Source organism: Coenobita brevimanus, chromosome 41 (assembly GCF_032717465.1).
Source record: "Coenobita brevimanus isolate Jiangsu-jjx chromosome 41, ASM3271746v2, whole genome shotgun sequence".
Lineage (NCBI taxonomy): Eukaryota > Metazoa > Arthropoda > Malacostraca > Decapoda > Coenobitidae > Coenobita > Coenobita brevimanus.
Window position 1 is genome coordinate 15,118,478 of NC_136994.1, and position 18,760 is coordinate 15,137,237.

Sequence of the window (18,760 nt, forward strand, 5' to 3'; positions counted from 1 at the left end):
GCGGAGGGTTAGTGCCCCTCCCCGGAAAACAACTAACTAAAAAAACAAACAAGAAGCCTCGGACAAGGACTGACCAAACGTTGACGACCCAGGACCGGACAAAGGACTTGGTAATGTGTACATGGAATGTAAGAGGAGCGAATGATGAGGTGAAAGAGAGAGAGATTGTCCAGGTGCTTGAGGATGCGAAAGTGGATGTATGTGGAATAACTGAAACAAAATGGAGAGGAGAAAGTGTGAGAGAATGGGAGTATGGATGGGGTATATGTGCAGGAGTAGATGAGAATGAGAGGGCAAAGGAAGGAGTGTGTATAGTTGTGAGTAAAAGATGGAAGAAGAGCATAAGACAGTATGGATCAGTTGGGTCAAGGATTGTGTGGGTAAAGTTGAAAGTTGGAATACAAATGTGGGCGATTGTGTGTGTGTATGCGCCAACGCAAGATCGTGCTAGAAGAGTGAGAGAAGAGTTCTGGACAAATGTGGAAGTGTGCATGGAAAAGTTTGGAAGGAGTGAGAGAGTGTTTTTGATTGGTGATATGAATGGTAAAGTTGGTAATGTGAAGGTGGATGGAATAGTTGGTGAGTGGGGTGTGCCTGCTGAGATAGATGAGAATGGGAGTGCGCTAGTGGACATTTGTGCTGGGAGGGGGTTGGTAATAGCCAATACCCTCTTCAGGCATAAAATGATCCACAGGTATACATGGCGAGTGATGAGAAGGGTGGGTGGTGAACTGAATGAAAGGAAAGCAGTGATTGATTATGTGTGTGTGGATGAAAGGATGCGAAGATGTGTAAAGGATGCAAGAGTGTATAGAGGTTGGGGGAGTGGACTTTCTGACCACTACTTGGTGGTGGCCAGAATTAGGTTGCAAGTAAGATGGAGGAATAGAAGAAGGGAAAGACGAGAGGAAGGAGTAGTTGCAAGGAGAGTGGAAAGGTTACAAGAGGATGAGAAAAAGGCAGAGTATAAGAGAGAAGTGGAGGAACGATTGGGCAAATATGAATTGGAGCAGATGGGAGACGTGGAAGGTGTGTGTAAGATATTTACAGAAGAAATATGTGCAGCATGTGATGTGGTGTGTGGAAGGAAGAGAAGACGGAGGGGGGTGCAAGGAACAGCGTGGTGGACTGAAGAGGTGAAACAGGCTGTGGCACAAAAGAAGAAAGCATACAATGAATGGATGAGAAATAGGGGCGTGGAAGAAGTTGAGAGGCGGAAGAGAGAGTTATATGTGGAAAGGAAGAGAGAGGTGAAAAGATTAGTAAGAGAGAGTAAGAAGAGAGTGGATGAGGAATTTGGAAGGAATTTGAGTGTAAAGTGGAGGGACTGTAAGAAAATGTTCTGGAGAGAAGTGAAAAGAGTAAGACAGGGTGGAAGTGAAGTTAGCAGGGGAGTGAAAGATAAAAATGGTAGATTACTAGTGGAGAAGGGAGAAAAAGTGAGCAGATGGAGAGAACACTTTAAGGAATTGTTGAACGTGGAGGATGGAAGTAATGCGAGTATAAGTGGCTGGGGAATGGCTGGGAGAAGGAGGGAGGTGAGAAGACAGGAAGAAATCAGTAGGATGGAAGTTGTGGAAGCAATGAAGAAAGTTAAATCGGGGAAAGCCCCAGGAATTGATGGAGTGTGTGGTGAAATGCTGAAGCATGGGGGAGAGATAGTAGTAGAATGGATGTGGAAGATGTGCAGATTGGCCTGGGAGGAAGGTAGAGTCCCGGAGGATTGGAAGTCAGGTATAATTATTCCCTTGTACAAAGGAAAAGGGGAAAAAGAAGTGTGTGGTAATCATAGGGGCATTTGTCTTCTTAGTATAATAGGAAAAGTGTATGGTAGGTTACTTATAGACAGAGTTAGAGAAAGAACAGAGAAATTAGTTGGAGAAGAACAGGGAGGCTTTAGGAAGGGAAGAGGTTGTGTAGATCAGATATTCATTCTTAGATCTTTAGTGGAAAAGTTTCTAGAGAAGGGAAAGAAGTTGTATGCGGCTTTCATGGATTTGGAGAAAGCATATGACAGGGTGGATAGACAAGGATTGTGGAAAGTGTTAAGAATATATGGAGTAGATGGGAAGTTGTTGAATGCTGTGAAGAGTATGTACGATGGTGCGAAGGCTGCAGTGCGTGTGGATGGTGAACTAAGTGAATTTTTCTCTGTGAAAGTTGGTTTGAAACAGGGATGTGTCATGTCTCCATGGTTGTTCAATCTGTACATGGATGGGGTAATAAAAGAGGTACAAGGTAGGGTAGTGGATGTTGGAGTGGCCCTGGTGAGAGAGGATAGTGTTTGGAAACTCCCTGTACTGTTGTTTGCAGATGATACTGTGTTGTTGAGTGAAGACGAAGGGGAGCTGCAAGGCTTGGTGGATGAGTTTGAGAGAGTGTGTAAGAAACGGAACCTAAAGGTGAATGTAGGGAAGAGTAAAGTGATGGTCTTTGAGAGAGGTGAAGTCAGTGAATGTACAGCAAGGTTGGATGGTGAGGAATTGGAAAATGTGAGTACGTTTAAGTATTTGGGTAGTGTGATGAGTAAGGATGGAGGTTTGGAGGGTGAAGTGCTTGAAAGGGTACAGCAGGGAAGAAAGGTTGCTGGTTCCTTAAAAGCAGTGATAAGAAACAGGGAAGTGAGCATGGAAGTAAAAAAGTTACTACATGACAGTATTGTGATACCAACTCTAACGTGCGGAAGTGAAGCTTGGACATTGTTGGAAGGACACAAGTCAAGAGTGAGAGCAGTGGAAATGAGTTATTTAAGAGGAGCCTGTGGAGTCACGTGGAGAGACAGGCTGACGAATGAGGATATAAAGGAGCGTTGTGGTGGGGATGTGGATGTGATAGGAAGCGTTGTGAGGAACACACTGAGGTGGTTTGGCCATGTGGAGAGGATGGAGGGTGAAAGATTGACGAAGAGAGTGTATGTGAGTGAGGTGGAGGGTGGAAGAGGGAGGGGGAGACCGAGGATGAGATGGAGGGATGGGGTGGAGAGGTATATGAGAGAGGGGGGTGTGAGTTGGGAGCAGGGCAGTGAAATGGCGGGGGACAGGGCGACTTGGAGGCGATTTGTTTGTGGCCACCCCAAACGGGATTGAGGCGTCTGGCAATAGATAGATAGATTTCTTGTTTTTTTATTGCTTCACCAACCACCAGCCCAAGTAAGAACAGAACAAAAGGTTCTTAGTGTACTGGTGTATGCATTTTTCTTACCGTTCACATTTATACCATGGTTCCCCAAACGAAGTCAGTTACTGGTAAAGGCACTTGAACTTGTCTTGCACCTCCTGACCGGCCTTTCAACCATAGATTCAAGAGTTATTGGCCACGTGTCATGCTGTACAAGAGGTACCTTTTTTGCCAACCATCTGTGCTGTTTTGCACAAGCAGAAATTTTACCAAAGATTTCATTCATATTGGTAAATTAAAAGCTTTTGTTAAAGGAATGAAATATTTGTATACTGTCATGGCTGTTATGCTTATGTACAAGAAAAAGTTAATGTTTTTGTTAATGTTTTGAACTTTGTGTAGGATGAATACTTAGTCTTTGAATTTTGTATTTCATACATATAAATTTTAGATTGTCTACTTTGTTTTTGAAGGTGAAGCACGTATACTGCTTAAAGTTAAAGCCATCCTTTGTTACAGCACAAAGCCATTTCAGTTGTACAGTGCAGTCTCCCAAATCTTAACATCCATTTTCCAAAATAATTTTTAATATAACAGGGGATGTTGATATCATCTGTCCTCACACAGTCAGTGGATATTTGAAGACAAAGTTTATTTGTGGACAAGTATCACAACAGATAATATATTATTGATACCCGTGCAAGGTACTTCATTGCATTTATTATTGATGGTACTGTTTTTTTACATGCTTTTTTCATAGGTATCATAATGACTTTACTTTCCAGTTTATCCCATTTTCTTTTAAGCCTTTGGACCCAAGCATTTTGGATTTGAGAGTCTGTACTGTATTAAGATATGAATCACTCTTGAATGTGAGCAGAGGCATAGCTTCTTCAGTTAGCAGTGTCAGCATGGTTTGTAGTACGCCACCTACAGTATTTATCCCATCACTATGTTGACATCTTTTACTTTCATTAATTTTGTTACATCCATAAGGTTTTATTCATCTAGGGGGAGACTTTCATATCAGAGTGGTTGGTTATAATGTGCATTAATCTCTGCCATGAGAAGCATCCCCAGAGCCAACTAAAATCATTTGGTAGTAGCAAAAGAATAACAGAATCGATATGTCATCGCACTAAAGGAATTAAACACTCATTTTAGTGGCTGAGAGAGTTAGAAACATGAATATGCAGCAGCTTGAGCATTTTAGAAATTTTTTTTTTGGGGAAAAAAAAGGAAAAATGAGGAGAAAGAGAGAGCAGAGGTATAATTTTGTTGCGTATGAATTTAGAGTGCAACTAATGATATATTTCTTTTCCTAGATTATAGTGTGTTTCCTCGTGCATGCTGGCTTCTTAGTCTTAGAGGCCGAATTTTTCTAGAAAATTTTGTTGGCATTGTTTTTATGAATTAGAATAGTGTTGTATGTTCTGTGTGTTTTGCAGATATTTATGTATAATATACATATATTACAGTATGTGTTTGTCTATTCATGCATACCTGTGTCATTTTAATTATTCATGTAAGCTTTCTATTTTAGTTATTATGTTGCATTTTTGTGAATATGTGCTGTCTTGGAGCTCGATGGAACCAAGAAAGAGGGAGTGCTTCTGTGACATTCACCTCCCATGCACATACACCAACCCACCCACATATACACTACTGTTTGGATCATAATCTAATGGATTTTTTATTTTTAATGCATACATACAGTGTGTATCCCCTTTTATTACAGTGAGATATTCTCTCTCTATTTTTAATGTGAGATATTCTCTCTCTATTATTAATGTACAAGTGCCTGCTTAGGAAAACTTCTGGTAGTGATAGGACTAACAGATACTGTCAAAACCATTTACAAAACCATCTACTGTGAGATATCCTTCCTCATGATATTGCTCAAAGGGGCCACAATAAAAGTAGTACAGTATTATCATATTGCTGGGATTAAATAACAAAGCTTATGAACCTGACAAACTCAAGTTGATAGTTTCAGCATGCACTTCCTTGCATGAACACAGCAAGAGGTTGTAGTACTTTATATCCCTGTTTCCCCTGCCAGGATTTGAACCCCAGGTCATCAGATGATGAACCAGGATGTTAAAACTGTACACCATCTTGGCTTGCTTTAGGTTCAGGTTCTTTGATGGAGAGGCATAACTGAGGTATTATTTATGAGGCAATACTTGTTTTCAGATTTGATACAAGATTATGTCAGTATGGTGTTGTTGTTATTGTGGCCCCAGGCTCATCCAAAAGTGAACATGGTGGACTGCAGGCTGAAGTTGTCCTTCACGTGCAATATACCATCCACTTTTGAGGGATAGAGAGGAAGTTGAGGATGTTATGTTGGTGCCACCAAATACAAGCATCCTTCTCCATTACCTGTATTGGGTATATATCATAAATAAAAATATTTATGGAGAGGTTTGTTGTGTCCCCAACTGGGGGAGTTAGAAGTGTTGTCCGTACTAACTTGCAAAGTACAAGACAGTACCCTAATAACAAGTTTATGCATTGGGATCTCGTTAGCAGTCGTGTGTTCCCCCCCCCCCCAAATATACCTTTATTATTATTATTATTATTTTTTTTTTTTTTTAATTATTATTATTTCATTATTCTTATTACAGTATTATTACCAGTGTTACTATTATCATGACCGTTATGATATTTGCTGGTAAACTTGTTTCCATTATGTTTGTGGTACACTGTATGCATTATGCAAAGTACCTTTTCTGTGTTGACACATTTCATCAGCACATGACATCATAATCGCTGGTTTGTTTAAAGCCTTCCTGACCTGTAGTCCGTCATGGCATGTGACTACAAGAATTACACCTCTATGCACTTAGACATTGCTGTACTTGGTATTCAGAAACACTGTTCAGAGGCCATACATGAAACTGCTCCTTGAATTTATTTCTGGTGGGTGTTGTTAAACTCCTTGAGTGGTTTAAGCTTCAGTCACACACACAGTCCAGTCTCACACTTATTGGTATAGCATTTGTATGCCCCCTCCCCTCCGCCGCCACCACCACCACCACCACCACCAGTCTTAGTAAGCTGCTGTGTGGAGGGAGTTATGTCATTCACATCAGCCCTGTAGTTAAGAGTTTATGACATGCTGGTTATCTTGTATTTATTATCAAACATTTTGGTCAGTTCTGGTGGGTTATTGTTTCATTCTTTCTTACATCTTCCATGAGGTCATAGGTCATAGATGTTTTAGTCAAATTTTACAATAAAAAATAATAACGGCTGTAAAAGTGTGCCTGCAGATTTGTGTTGATGTTTATGAAACAAAAGTACCGTATTCAGAAAAATTTATATATATACTATATGATGCTAGCTGGAGTGTAGAAGAATTTTCAGATAAGAAAATTGGTTTTATATTAACTTGCTGTACTCGTGTGATTGTGGGAATTTTACCAACATTTCTCATAATGGCATCTGATGTATTATTCATTTGGGAGTTGACCACAGAATTTGATGTTGATTTTAAAGTGTTAAAGATTGGAGGTTCTCTGGGATTTATGACACCTTCCACAGTCTATGGAGTACAATATATCCCACAGACCAAAGCTGTCCATCACTTTCACCACACATTTGTATTAACTTCATGTGATGCACTTAATTTCCTAAATATGTGGCTTATCATAATCTGTTTTATCCACAACCCCATTTTAGGAGACTGATATTCATTGTGTGCTTAAAAATAATGACACCCAACTTGCCCTGTTCTTTTAAATTGGCCTTATATAATACATTTTACAATTTTCCCCCATTCATCACTGCATCCCCATCACTCACTCTCACTCCAGTGTTTTCTGAAGTACAGTATATAAACTGCATGGTGATTCACACTCCTTGCTGGGACAAGTTGTAGTTGAGAATTGGCTGATGTGTATTGAATTAAACACTTCAGAATTGATGTTACTCTAATACAAGCAGATAATTAGTTGTGGATGTGTAAAAATTAGTGCTTTATAATTGAATAACTAATGTACAGATGTGTAAATAATCAGTTCTTGTGTTAATAAAACTTAAATTTAAATATAGAGATACATGAGTAAACATAGAGATTCAAAACATTAGTCTCAAGTTCAGATACAGCAGTTGCTTTAATTTGCCTGTAAAACTCCTTCAGCTCAAGATTGTCTGTTTGATTTAAATGTATTATAGGTGGACAGTTTGATGTGGATTAGAAAGGCCGTTCACTCTGAAGAGGTTAGAGGCAATCTCCTTTAACTTCTTTAGCTTGGAGGTATCTTTTTGTATATGATTCTTGCTGCTACTAGACTCAGACTCAGCAAAACCCTCAAGCTGAAGGAGTTACGTGCAGTGGTACATAAATAAACAATCATTGCAAACATCCAGCGGTGCCGCATTCAGGTAGAACTATTTGAAATACAGTACACTTCCCTCATTTATTTCACAAATACAGCTGAAATGACTATGATGTATTTTTTAACATTTTCACAGATAAGGGTAAAGCCATTTAAAATCTGGTTTCCCTCAATACTTCACATGTTAAGATAGAACTATTTGAACTCACTATCCCTCACATACCATGCTCATCATCTTTCATTTGCTCCCCGGGATCACCCTCAAAGGTGAAGGAAGCTTACATCAACTTCCTGAACCACTGCTACATCGACACAGAGGTAGAGATGAAGGAGATTTACAACTCACACCACATCTGGAGCCTGTTTGAGAAGTCATTCCTGGTGGACATGGCTCGAGTGGCCACCGCACCACCAGACAGACGCCATGCAGACAAGTGGGTTATAGTTTTTTTCAATTATAGTAGGGCCGCACGGATAGCGTTATTTTGCTTAACAATTTTGTGGATAGCGACAGGATAGAAACGATCTCATAGCAAGACATGCTACACAGATAGCAATAGGCCACCAGAGAATAGCAGGCTGCTGGGCAGCCAGGGTCAGGACCCTGCAGCCCTGAAGATGAGCACAAGGCGATCGTCACTTTTCGCAAGATGCCATTCCATCCCATTGTTAATTTGTGTGTGTGTGTGTGTGTGTGTGTGTGTGTGTGTGTGTGTGTGTGTGTGTGTGTGTGCTTTCAAGGCCACCTTTACGGCAATTGTGTGCTAAATATAATGGCTTCCACCTCTGGCATGGGTCCAACTGGTGGGCAAAATAATGATGGCAGTCAGTACAAAAGACCAGAGATAGTAGGAGGTGGAAGAGGGGTAAAAAAACCTAGAGAATCAGTTCATGGTAAATGCGAGACGAGAGCTGCTAGTAGGCCGTACCAGAACACTCAACATTCAATAATCACCACTCAAAACCAGTAAAAAGTAAGTTTGTTTAACCTTGCCTGTTTAATCGAAGATAGTTTTAATGTTGACATTCTACTTGATATATGTGGTTAAAGATGGAAAATAGGGATGTAGTTGAAAAGTCCCAGACTAATTTGACTTATTTAGGTAAGAAGTTTACCCCACAGATAGCAGTTTCACAGATAGTGACTTACTGCTAGACTAATAGCATCGCTATCCACTCAGCCATACTGTATTTATTATAGACAGGTGGAAGTCATAGTTTTTTCATTTATCCATTTGATTTTATTTGATTTTCAATACACATCTAATTGCATTTCACCAGTATTTGTTATTGTTATTGTGCCCAGACACATCTAGACTTGAGCCTTGCGAAATACAAGCTGAAGTTACCCTTTGTCTGCAGTTCACCATCCTCCTCATATAGGACAGGGAGAGAGTAGAGGAGTGTTTATATAATTGAGCACCTTCACCACCTAGTTGTATCAATACCAGTCTGGGAAAGCATGTCTCTTCAGCATCCCTTCAGGCCAACAGTAGGGGTAGGAGAGTCTTGACTACAAGTTTATTTTCAGTACAGCTTTGGATTACTGTGTTTACATTTTTTTTTTTTTTTTTATTATATATATAGAAGAAGTCTGTTCATCTGAATGGTACAATGAAACTTTTATTCTGTGTTCAGAAAGAAGGTAATAGACTAAATAAACTGGAGGTTCCCACTTTCCAGTCACTCATCGTGGGTCTACCTTAATGTAACTCTACGCTAAGTGGCAAAACGTATGGTTTCCATTAATCTAGGAAATCATATCTTGGGTGGTAACTATATAGCTAACAAATGGATTACTGTACTGTTGGTCTAGTAGGCCAAGGTATTCCAAGCAGATGTGGCACGGAAGAGTTCAAATCAAAGTGTTGGTTGGAATTTATTGTTCACATAATGCCACTTGGAGTGACTGATTTGTAATTCTCAGTGTAAATACCTAGACTTAGTAGTCAAGCCTATGCTCTTGCTGGAGCAATAAAGGATAGATGAGTGGTGATGATAATTTTGTGATTACAGTATATAAAAAGTTTGATTTGTGTGTTTATGTGTGCTGTAAATTCATAGTTCATATGAGGCATTTAGTCAGATAATGATGAACATGCCAAGTCAGTGTTTTGAGATAAACATTGTTAAAAATTTGTTTTGTTATAACTCATTAACCTGTAGCCCAATTTCAGTAAACAGTGGCTCAATAAATAGTGCTGGTAAAATACTTTAAGACACGTAAGATTAAAATGCAAAATATAAGATATATCAGGTTATAATGCTGTTCAGTTATTAACCCCATACTATAGTACCTGTGTGAGAAGAACGACATAATATGAAAATAACCACAAAAATGAAAAGAAGGACAATCACCAACCCATGTACAGTAGTGCTGCATGTATTTAAGTTCTCCAAGGGGGGGGGTGAGGGTTAACAGTAGTCCAGTATATCATCGATCTAGTGCCATCCGTTCATCACTAACTTGTTTCAGATTAGGACCATGCCTCGCCTGTCATTTTCCACTGATCCAGTTACAGTTGCTTTGTTGAGTACAGAATGAACTCTGCGCTCACATAAACTGGAAATGCTGAGGAATGTTTATGGATAAACTTTATAAGTCACATTGGCATACTCAGCACGTTAACTAATCATACGTGACTTGCATGATATATGGCCCTTGACATGAGGCCGCTTCATTGCAACACTTTTCACATGATTGGCAGTGTAATTGTTCTATCTTATAATCACTCATTGCCCCCAAAGCTGTAAATTGTTCACTCACTTTATCATTACCCAAGTTGTTGATGCAGCCACACTTACAAGGAAGACTGATTTTTCTTGCTGGCATTTCCTTTTTTGTGCTATAACTCACTTATGCTTCCACAACATTTTGTTTTTGCTTGGCAACTGCACGTTTCCAAGAAGATGGATCACGTTTCACTTCCGTGTATGCTCAGGTATCTCCTGGTTGTCATCACTATATAAGTCACTCATGTTGTGATATAAATCACTGTAAATCAGAGGTGAAAATAATGTAATAAACACAAAGCACATCAGTGTGGCTTACAGTGTAAACAGAACTGGGAAGGTCAGGATCTGGTCACACCCACCAGCCGACACATCCACAAAACACGGCTGCTGATTGGCTGTAAGTGTGATGTCATCATGAGTCCCACCACTTATTGGCAGCCTGAAGGAGTGCTTGCTGGCATGTTCATCATTCTTTCACTACAACTTTTCTTGGAAGAGACACAGGCCATGTGTACCAACCTGCAGTGTGTTGGGCCAAGAATATACCTTGTTATATAGGACTTTCAACCATGTTGTAAAGACGAAAATGCATGAAAACATTTTCAGTGGATAGAAAAATGGTGGATGGGTATGTTTTGACGTAAATCTCAGTTTTAGATATTTGGCACTTTTGTCATTATTTGACTAAACGCCTCATATATTAGGCACATGCTGTGTGAGGTAACAGTTAACTTTACTTATTTTTTGTGTGTACTACTAATCTGGCAACCCTGTCCTGTGCTGACTGTCTCATCCCGCGTGTGTTGTGTGCGTGGTGTTGGTGTGAGCAGAGCGCTAGAGAACTATGTCATCAACTCGCTCATGACCATCATCACCACCTTCTTCAACTCACCATTCTCGGACCAGAGTCAGACCATTCAGGTAAGTACAGTAATGTGCTTTGTGTTGTCACCGTTTCGTTTCTCTCAGTTTTCTTCATGAATCATCGTAGCTTTGTTGAATGCATAGTTGTCTGATTATGTTAAATGAGGAAGAGTGTTCACTTAATGAAAGTATTGTATGGGAAATTGATTGTGTTAACCTATAAATAATGTTAGGTAATGAAGATGTGGGAATCTGATTATGATTTTCACTGAGTTGATGTTTGTATTGGTGAATCATGATTTCTTGTACATTAATGATATTTTGCTAAATTTCATTTTACCTTTGTGTGTATCAGACTGATTAAATTTCACGTTTTGAAGCTCATTCATATCTTGTACAGTTTAATTTTGTTATTTTCCAGCACAAAAAACATTAGAAATGATGTTGAAGACTGTGTTATTGTTATTAATCAGTCCAGAGTACTTTAGGGGTATGCAGTTTGGACCTGTCTATTGGTGTTCAGGGGGTTAGTGCTGAATATGTTTTCATCACTCACTGCAGTTCAGGAAACTTTTATTGTTCCCAGCTTTTCACCGTTTGTTTCACTCTTTGAAGTTAACTCTTAAAGTGTCAAGTCTTTACATAAGAATCAAGTTTTTACATTCATTTGTTCTTAGTAATGAATAGCTCTGCTCTCCTGATAACCTTTCAGCCCCTTAAGTATGCTGGCATTTTTATTATTTTATTCTAGCTATGACCAGATGTTTTTTATTCATTTTAAGAGAGACTTTTGTAGCTGACTGGGTTGGATATAACCTTCATTAACCCATTCACTTATAAAGGGCTTTCGTATGCCTCATAAAATCGTCAGTTTGGTCATTAGAATGAAAGAATGAAAACTTATGTCATACAAAAGAGGTTAATTCTCAGATGATGGAATCTACTCCATGTATAATCTATCCCTTCAGCATAAAGCTCCATACATATATCATAATAAAGAAGTGTTACTGGGGGACTCTGCATGCCTTCTTCAGCTTTGAATGTGGACACTTGGATTAATCTACACGATGATGGAAACTTGTGTGCAGGTCACATTTTGCTGGTATGCCTCTTTGTTCACATAGTACATCTTGATTTTATTCCCTGAGTTTTTGTCCACGCAAGCAAAATGATGTTTCTGGTACACTTGATATCAGTAGGGGAGGTCCAGGCGCTTCCACATGTCATTACCACAGTAGCCAAATGTGAGGGGCCTTTGCAGGCTTACACAGTACAGCCAGTCCTCACATAAAACCTAGGGATCATTCTGTTTAAAGGCTCCCTAGCACCCCTTCCTTACCAATTTTATTTCTGTATCGGGTACATTAATATTCACATAAATGTTGTTTTTTAACTACTTGTATTTCACAAAGGAATGTTTATGGTAGGTAGGTAGGAGCACCCACCATCCACTAACTCACTGTAGTGCTGCCTTTGGATGACTACTGTACAGTGAGTGGCAAGCCAGTTGTTTCCAGTAAGCCCCAGAAACCACGTAGTACAAAGCACGGTTATTATATAACCAGATGGCACTTAGTGGTATAGTGGGTTAAAGCGCTGTAACCGGATTCAGCTTGTAAGGGTTTATACCCGAGCGATTGTTGAAGTTTACTGCTCACATAATACCACTCAGAGGTGAGTGAGGCTGGTCACTCTTGCCTTCACTATTGGGACTGAGTAACCTAACCCTGGGCTTCTACGCTAGTCCATCCATCCATCATCCAATCCTACACTGCCCCATGAGGAGCATAGGATGGGGCAAAAAAAGATTGGAAGATGGATGGTTGAATGGGTGGAATAGCACACAGAGAAATACTGAGGTGTATTATGCAAGGAATCACTAAGGAAGCGGTGTTAGAAAACCTGCTAACTCTGCAAGAATATGTCGCTAGGATGTATGCAGGTTCAGTGCCACTTTAAATGAAACATTTTTGAGTAAAGCATGTTTCCGATTCTTAGTGGAGGAGTTACAAGCACAAAAGCACTCCTTTAATACAGAATAACTTTGCAATGAATGATGAGCAACTTCTAATGTGTGTTGTTTTATGGCCATCTTAATAATGCAGCAACTTTTGAGTGAAAAATTTGAATAGGAAATGGCTTTACATGAACAGTTCTGCTTGTGTTATCAGTTATCTGATAAATCAGTTGGTTAATTGTATTTGTTATCTGAGAAATTCTTTTGTTTCTCTAAAAAAAAGCAGTGATAGATTGGTAGAATGAGAAACAAAAGAACCCAAAGTTTAAAGTCTGCAGAGCTTTCTGCTTTGAAAGAAAACTTAACAAAAAACAAACAGAATTAAAGAGATGTTCATTTTGAAATGTCCAAATGTATTTGGTTTAAAGGAGTGGAAGTCATAGGCAGTGGGAAAGCAGACTAAGGAAGACAGTTCCAGATCTGATCACTTGCTTACATAAAGGTTTGCAAGTACCTGTATCAGTCAACACTTCCATAAGAGAGTTGGACAGAAAAAGAGGTGAATGTGTTCAAGTAGATGGGTGTTGCATACCTGTCTTATGGGGAGGAATTTAAGTAGAAGGTTTAGAAAAAGAGTCACTTGAATGGTAACTCTAGAACAAAGCAAGACATACCATTGTGGCAAAGAGAAATGGGGTGATAGAAGTTGGTGAGAGGAGGGGAGTTTATGAGATGAAAAGTCTTTTAACTGCATTCTGTTTAGATGAACCATATGTGGAGAGACCTCCACAATGAGATGTACCCCCAAAACATGGGTGACTAAGGCCCTTGTAAAAAATCAGCAGCAACAGTTAATAATATCATAAATATCCATTTTTTATATACTATGCAGCACTGTGTGACACCTTAACCAGGTCTATTATCCTAGGTGACATATCTAGACTGTGATAGAGACCATTAACAACCTGTCCTATATTACCCTTTCAAGGTGTAGTTGGAGCCTGAGGCTAGGCTCTTCTGTCCATCTTGGTACTTATTAGGGTAAATGACTAGCTTGCAGCCAATACTGGTACTCATCCGTCCATCATCCAATCCCATGCCGCCTGTGAGGAGCGTAGGAGCCCGGGGCTAGACAAATTGTTCCTGACATTTAAGAAGTGACCAGCTTCACTCATCCCTGAGTGGCATTACATGAGCAATAAACCCCAACCACCCCTTGGATATCGACCTACACAAGCTCAATCCGATTGGAGCACCTTAAGTACCCACTAAACCACCAGGCACCATAATTTGGTTATATGGTTACCACATAGCGTAATAACTGGTTTCCTGGTGTACAGGAAACCATTTGGCTTGTCACTCAGTGTAGAGTCACCCATAGGCAGAAAGAAGAGGAAAGAGCAAAGGAAAGAAAGAGAGAAGAGGGAATGTAAAGTCACCCCATAGGCAGAAGGAAGAGGAAAAAATGAAGGAAAGAAAGACAGAAGAGGAAGGAAGGAAGAGAGGGAAAGGCAGACACCCAAAGGAGTACTACATTGAGTGAGTGGATGGTGAGCACTCTCACCTTCCACTTACTGGTATTCCATGACACAGAAAACTTTATCTCCTCTTAGGGGATTGAACCTATGCCCATGGTCATGTTATCACTGTAGTTTAGTTGTTATGACCACTGTGATCATTAAACAGAACCAATCACCCAAAACCATTTTAATGCAAGGGATGCCAATACTGTACCTGCTTCTCCATCAAAGTATATTTGCAGTAGGGAGTGATGTCACAAATTCCATTAATTGGCAGTGAGCATTATGTCGTTATTTAATAATGTGACTGTACATGTGAGAACATTAAGGTAGTAACTATTACCTGAGCCATGTCCCTGTACTGTGTAATGCTTAGGTGGTCCTGAGGAACTTGGTGTCAACTAAAATGAGGCTGCAACATGGAGTGTGTTCTTCACCAGGTTGCTGTTCGCTGTTACCCATTTAGTCAGTGGGAGTCAATCTGTACTACCTCCAGATGATTTTATTGAACTTAGGAAAACCTCGCATGTGCAGGGGTGATAATGAACGCATTAATCTGACCCCTGTTGTTGTAGGAGTTTGTCCAAACATGAATAAACTTTGAAACAACATGAATAAACCAGTAAAATGCACCATACGATTCAAGGGGCTAAGAATAAGTATGATGCAACTATAATGGCTTCTGAACTCTTAGGAATTGTTTGAATTGAGCAGATTTGTTGGTGAACAAATGTAAATCCAAATGAGCTTAATGACACAACTCAAAGCTCAAAACAGCTGTAGTACTTAGTGAGGAATATCTTCCATTACAGTGAACTGATGCAAAGTAAATATGTAAGAGAAATTGTGTAAATGTCCTTAAAAAGCCATACTTGCTACATTTTGCAGCCTCTGTCACTACATGTGTCCTTGATTTACCCACACACTCTTCCAGGTTCATTTAGAAGTAAGATATTCAACTGTGTTTAATACAACTTAAGCAGAGCTGAATAAAACTTTTAAGTTTCACCACCTCACCAGCACAGTCTGTGATAAAGAACTAAAGAACTAAAATGGTGACTCTAAAATGCACTCATGAATGACTAAAATATTGACTGTAAAAGGCACAACTGAATGACTAAAATACTGGATCTCTCTCATTCACATCTTTAGCATCTCTGAGGAGCAGTGGATTTATATCATGCACTTACTAAACTTTGGACTCTAGGGTCGGGTTCCATTAAAGCATCGTTAATGGCAGTAATTTAGACAAATCCCACAGGATCAATTCAAAGTCACGGATGAAAAATGTATGGTTGCTACTCAGTGAGTTTAGACGTCTGCTGCTTGTTCTTTTATATTGCCCAGGATTTTAACTTGATGCCCATCAGGTGACAAAGGTCTTGAGATCTTTTATCCCCTTCATGAGGAGAGATCTTTTGTAAACTGGATGTAATCATCTTGCAGTAGCAGAATAGCTGTGATAAGTACAATACTGAACAGAGTAGGAATGTAGCATTCTGGTTTTCTCTTAACTACTTTTGACTCTCACATTTGAACACTTTTGCACCACCCTCATGGTAATCATCTCACCCAGGTGGCAAGGCTCATGTACACCCTCAGGAGTTTAACTCTAACATCTATAATTATCTCTTTTTCCCATGGCTGGACTGCATGATCTCTCTTCAATATGGCATACTCCTAACTGGCTATTATTATTATTTTTTAAAGAGCAATTTTTGTGGTCTTCCAGACTTTGATTCTTTCTCCTTTGCATTAAGAAAGATATATATATATATCCACCAAATCTCTTACATAGTCATGCTCCAGTCACCACAAACAATGGATTTACCACCAGCCACATTCCTACATGTGGCCCAAGGCCACTGTCCACCTTCCACTAACATGCTTTGTCTACCCCAGTAATCATAATCTCTGTTTTCAGCACATTCTTTCTCTTACATCTAGTTCACATACCCTTCCTCCCATTTCTATTACCAGGCCGTGGCACATTCTTTGCACCAAACAATCAACCACCCATAACTCATACCTGAAATCCCACAGCAGCACTTTGCGCACCATGATAAAAAGAAGGAAACTCAGGATTAACTTCTAGTGCACACCCACCTTTACTGTAAACTCCCCACTTTGTACACCACCCACACTCATGCATGTTTTTTAAACATCATATATATTTTTAGTTCTGTGCATATGAGTCACTTCCAGTCCCAATTTTTTCATTGTCTGCTGTCTGCTCTATGACCACTCTGGGTACCCAGTTGAATTCCTTCTTTTTTTAAATCCACAAAAACTAGATAGAATTTCCACTTTATATTCTTCAGACCTTCCATATTTACCTGTTTATAAAAGTAACATCCATTGTACATTTACCTATGATAACTCCAAATGGCACTTCATCAATGTTGAACATTGCTTTTATATTAAATATTGTATTCACAAGATTATAATGAAAATTATACACTTGTATGGAAGGGGATAAATAAGGATATATAGTAGACATTCCGTAGGCTTTCACTCACCTGTTGGGCCTAAGTTGAATTCTTGGAAACTTTAGCAAAATGGTTAAGATATTATAAATAAGTAACTGAATGAATGAATGAATAAAAACTGTGTATAAAAGTTATATGCAGTGGTAGGTACAGGTATCCATAACCAGTTGAGGTGTTGGAGCTGAAAGCAAGATTACCGTAGTGTTGAAAAGTAAATCTTAAGATATTCAGTAGGTAATCTATTTAAAAAAAAAAAAAAAAAAAAAAAATTGTATGCTGTGCTGCAAAAACTATCCTTCCTTTTCCATCCTTACATTTGAAATTGGAAATTTTCTGAAAATTTCCTTAGTAACTTTTTTTGTATGAGTATGCCTGCTATTTTGTATTAATATATTATACAAATGGAACGTTATGTAATGTATGAAATACATTGTAGAGCCTTTTCAATATTGTGCCTCTCCCCCCAGCTGAAAGGAGTTTGTATTTCGTATATAGTATATAATGAAGATCTGTGTTTGGTAGTTCAGAGCTTTTCTTGACTGCACAAATAACAATGTCTTATGACCTCCTCTGTGTGCAGAATAGCCAGGCTTTGAACAAACTCCCTAGCACTGGGTGACAGGTAATCATTCAGTGTGAGACCTTGGCTATGAATTTCTCATCAGCCTAGGGATAGGATTGGAGGGTTAGCAGAAACTACATAGGACAACTTACAAGAACATGGAAAGATGGATGCATGAATTGGCAGATGTGTGAGAAAGGGAGAGAGCAGGAGGAATGGGGGAAAAAATGGAAGAGATGAAAGAAGGGTGCATGGAAGGAAGGAAGGAAGGAGAAACTACAGTACAACTAAAGTAAACATTTAGACAAAACTGTGGGTAGTAAAGATGCGTTTTGTAAAGCTCCAGTTGCCTGGTTATGGATACTTTTTTATAGGCATTTCATATTTACAAATGTGGGATTTCTCTACTTGCTGTGTGTTGCGGACAGCCCTTCTTGGCAGTGGAGCAAAGGATGCCAAACAATCTCTCCTAGGCCATAGTGCCAGGGCTTTTGAATCTCAAGGAAGTGACCATTGGAAAACTTGGTGGCATGGGCAACTATACCACACTGCATGCCCACACCAACCACACCTCACCCCACTTAGTCTGTCATTTTTCCCTACTCTCGCTCTCCCCTCCCCCCATCTTTCCTTTTCTTTCCTCTCTAACTTTCCTTTTTTTCCTTCCCTTATCTTAACCTTCCTTTCCCATCCCTTTCCTTACCTTCTTATCTCCTCTCTTCTTTCCCTTCCCTTCCCCTCCCCTCCATTCCCATCCCTTCTCCTCCTGTCATTTTATCATGATTCCTTCCCTCTCCGCTCTCCCAAAACATTATCTCTTTACATATTTTATCTCCACCACTTTCATATCCATCTCTTTCTCTTCCCAATCTCTTTCTTATTTCTCATTCTCTTTCCCATCACTTTCATCTTTTTCTTCCCCCCCCTCACTTTTTCTTCCTCCCTTCTACTTTGTCTCCGTTTTTTTTCCTCCCCACTGAGTTTACTTACAGTCTTCATTTTTCTTCATTATAATATTCCCCCCATTTTCTCTCCTCTTCAAGACTGTTAGTTTGTCTTCCACCTCTCTTTCCACTCAGCTCTCTCCATTCTCATTTTCTACACACACTCTTCACCTCCCTCACACTCCCTCTTCCCTCCCACATTTTCTTTTCCCATCTTCCCACTCT

The 18,760-nt window shown here is 39.5% G+C and overlaps 1 protein-coding gene across 1 annotated transcript in view; it reads left to right on the forward strand.

Moving 5' to 3' along the window:
* The window catches only part of Itpr (Inositol 1,4,5,-trisphosphate receptor), a 365,063-nt gene that overhangs the window by 244,879 nt on the left and 101,424 nt on the right, over nucleotides 1-18,760 (forward strand). Inside the window, exons 32-33 of the mRNA XM_080270492.1 lie at nucleotides 7,731-7,897; nucleotides 11,030-11,120. Coding sequence (XP_080126618.1) covers nucleotides 7,731-7,897; nucleotides 11,030-11,120 — 258 coding nt within the window. The remainder of the gene's footprint in view (nucleotides 1-7,730; nucleotides 7,898-11,029; nucleotides 11,121-18,760) is intronic.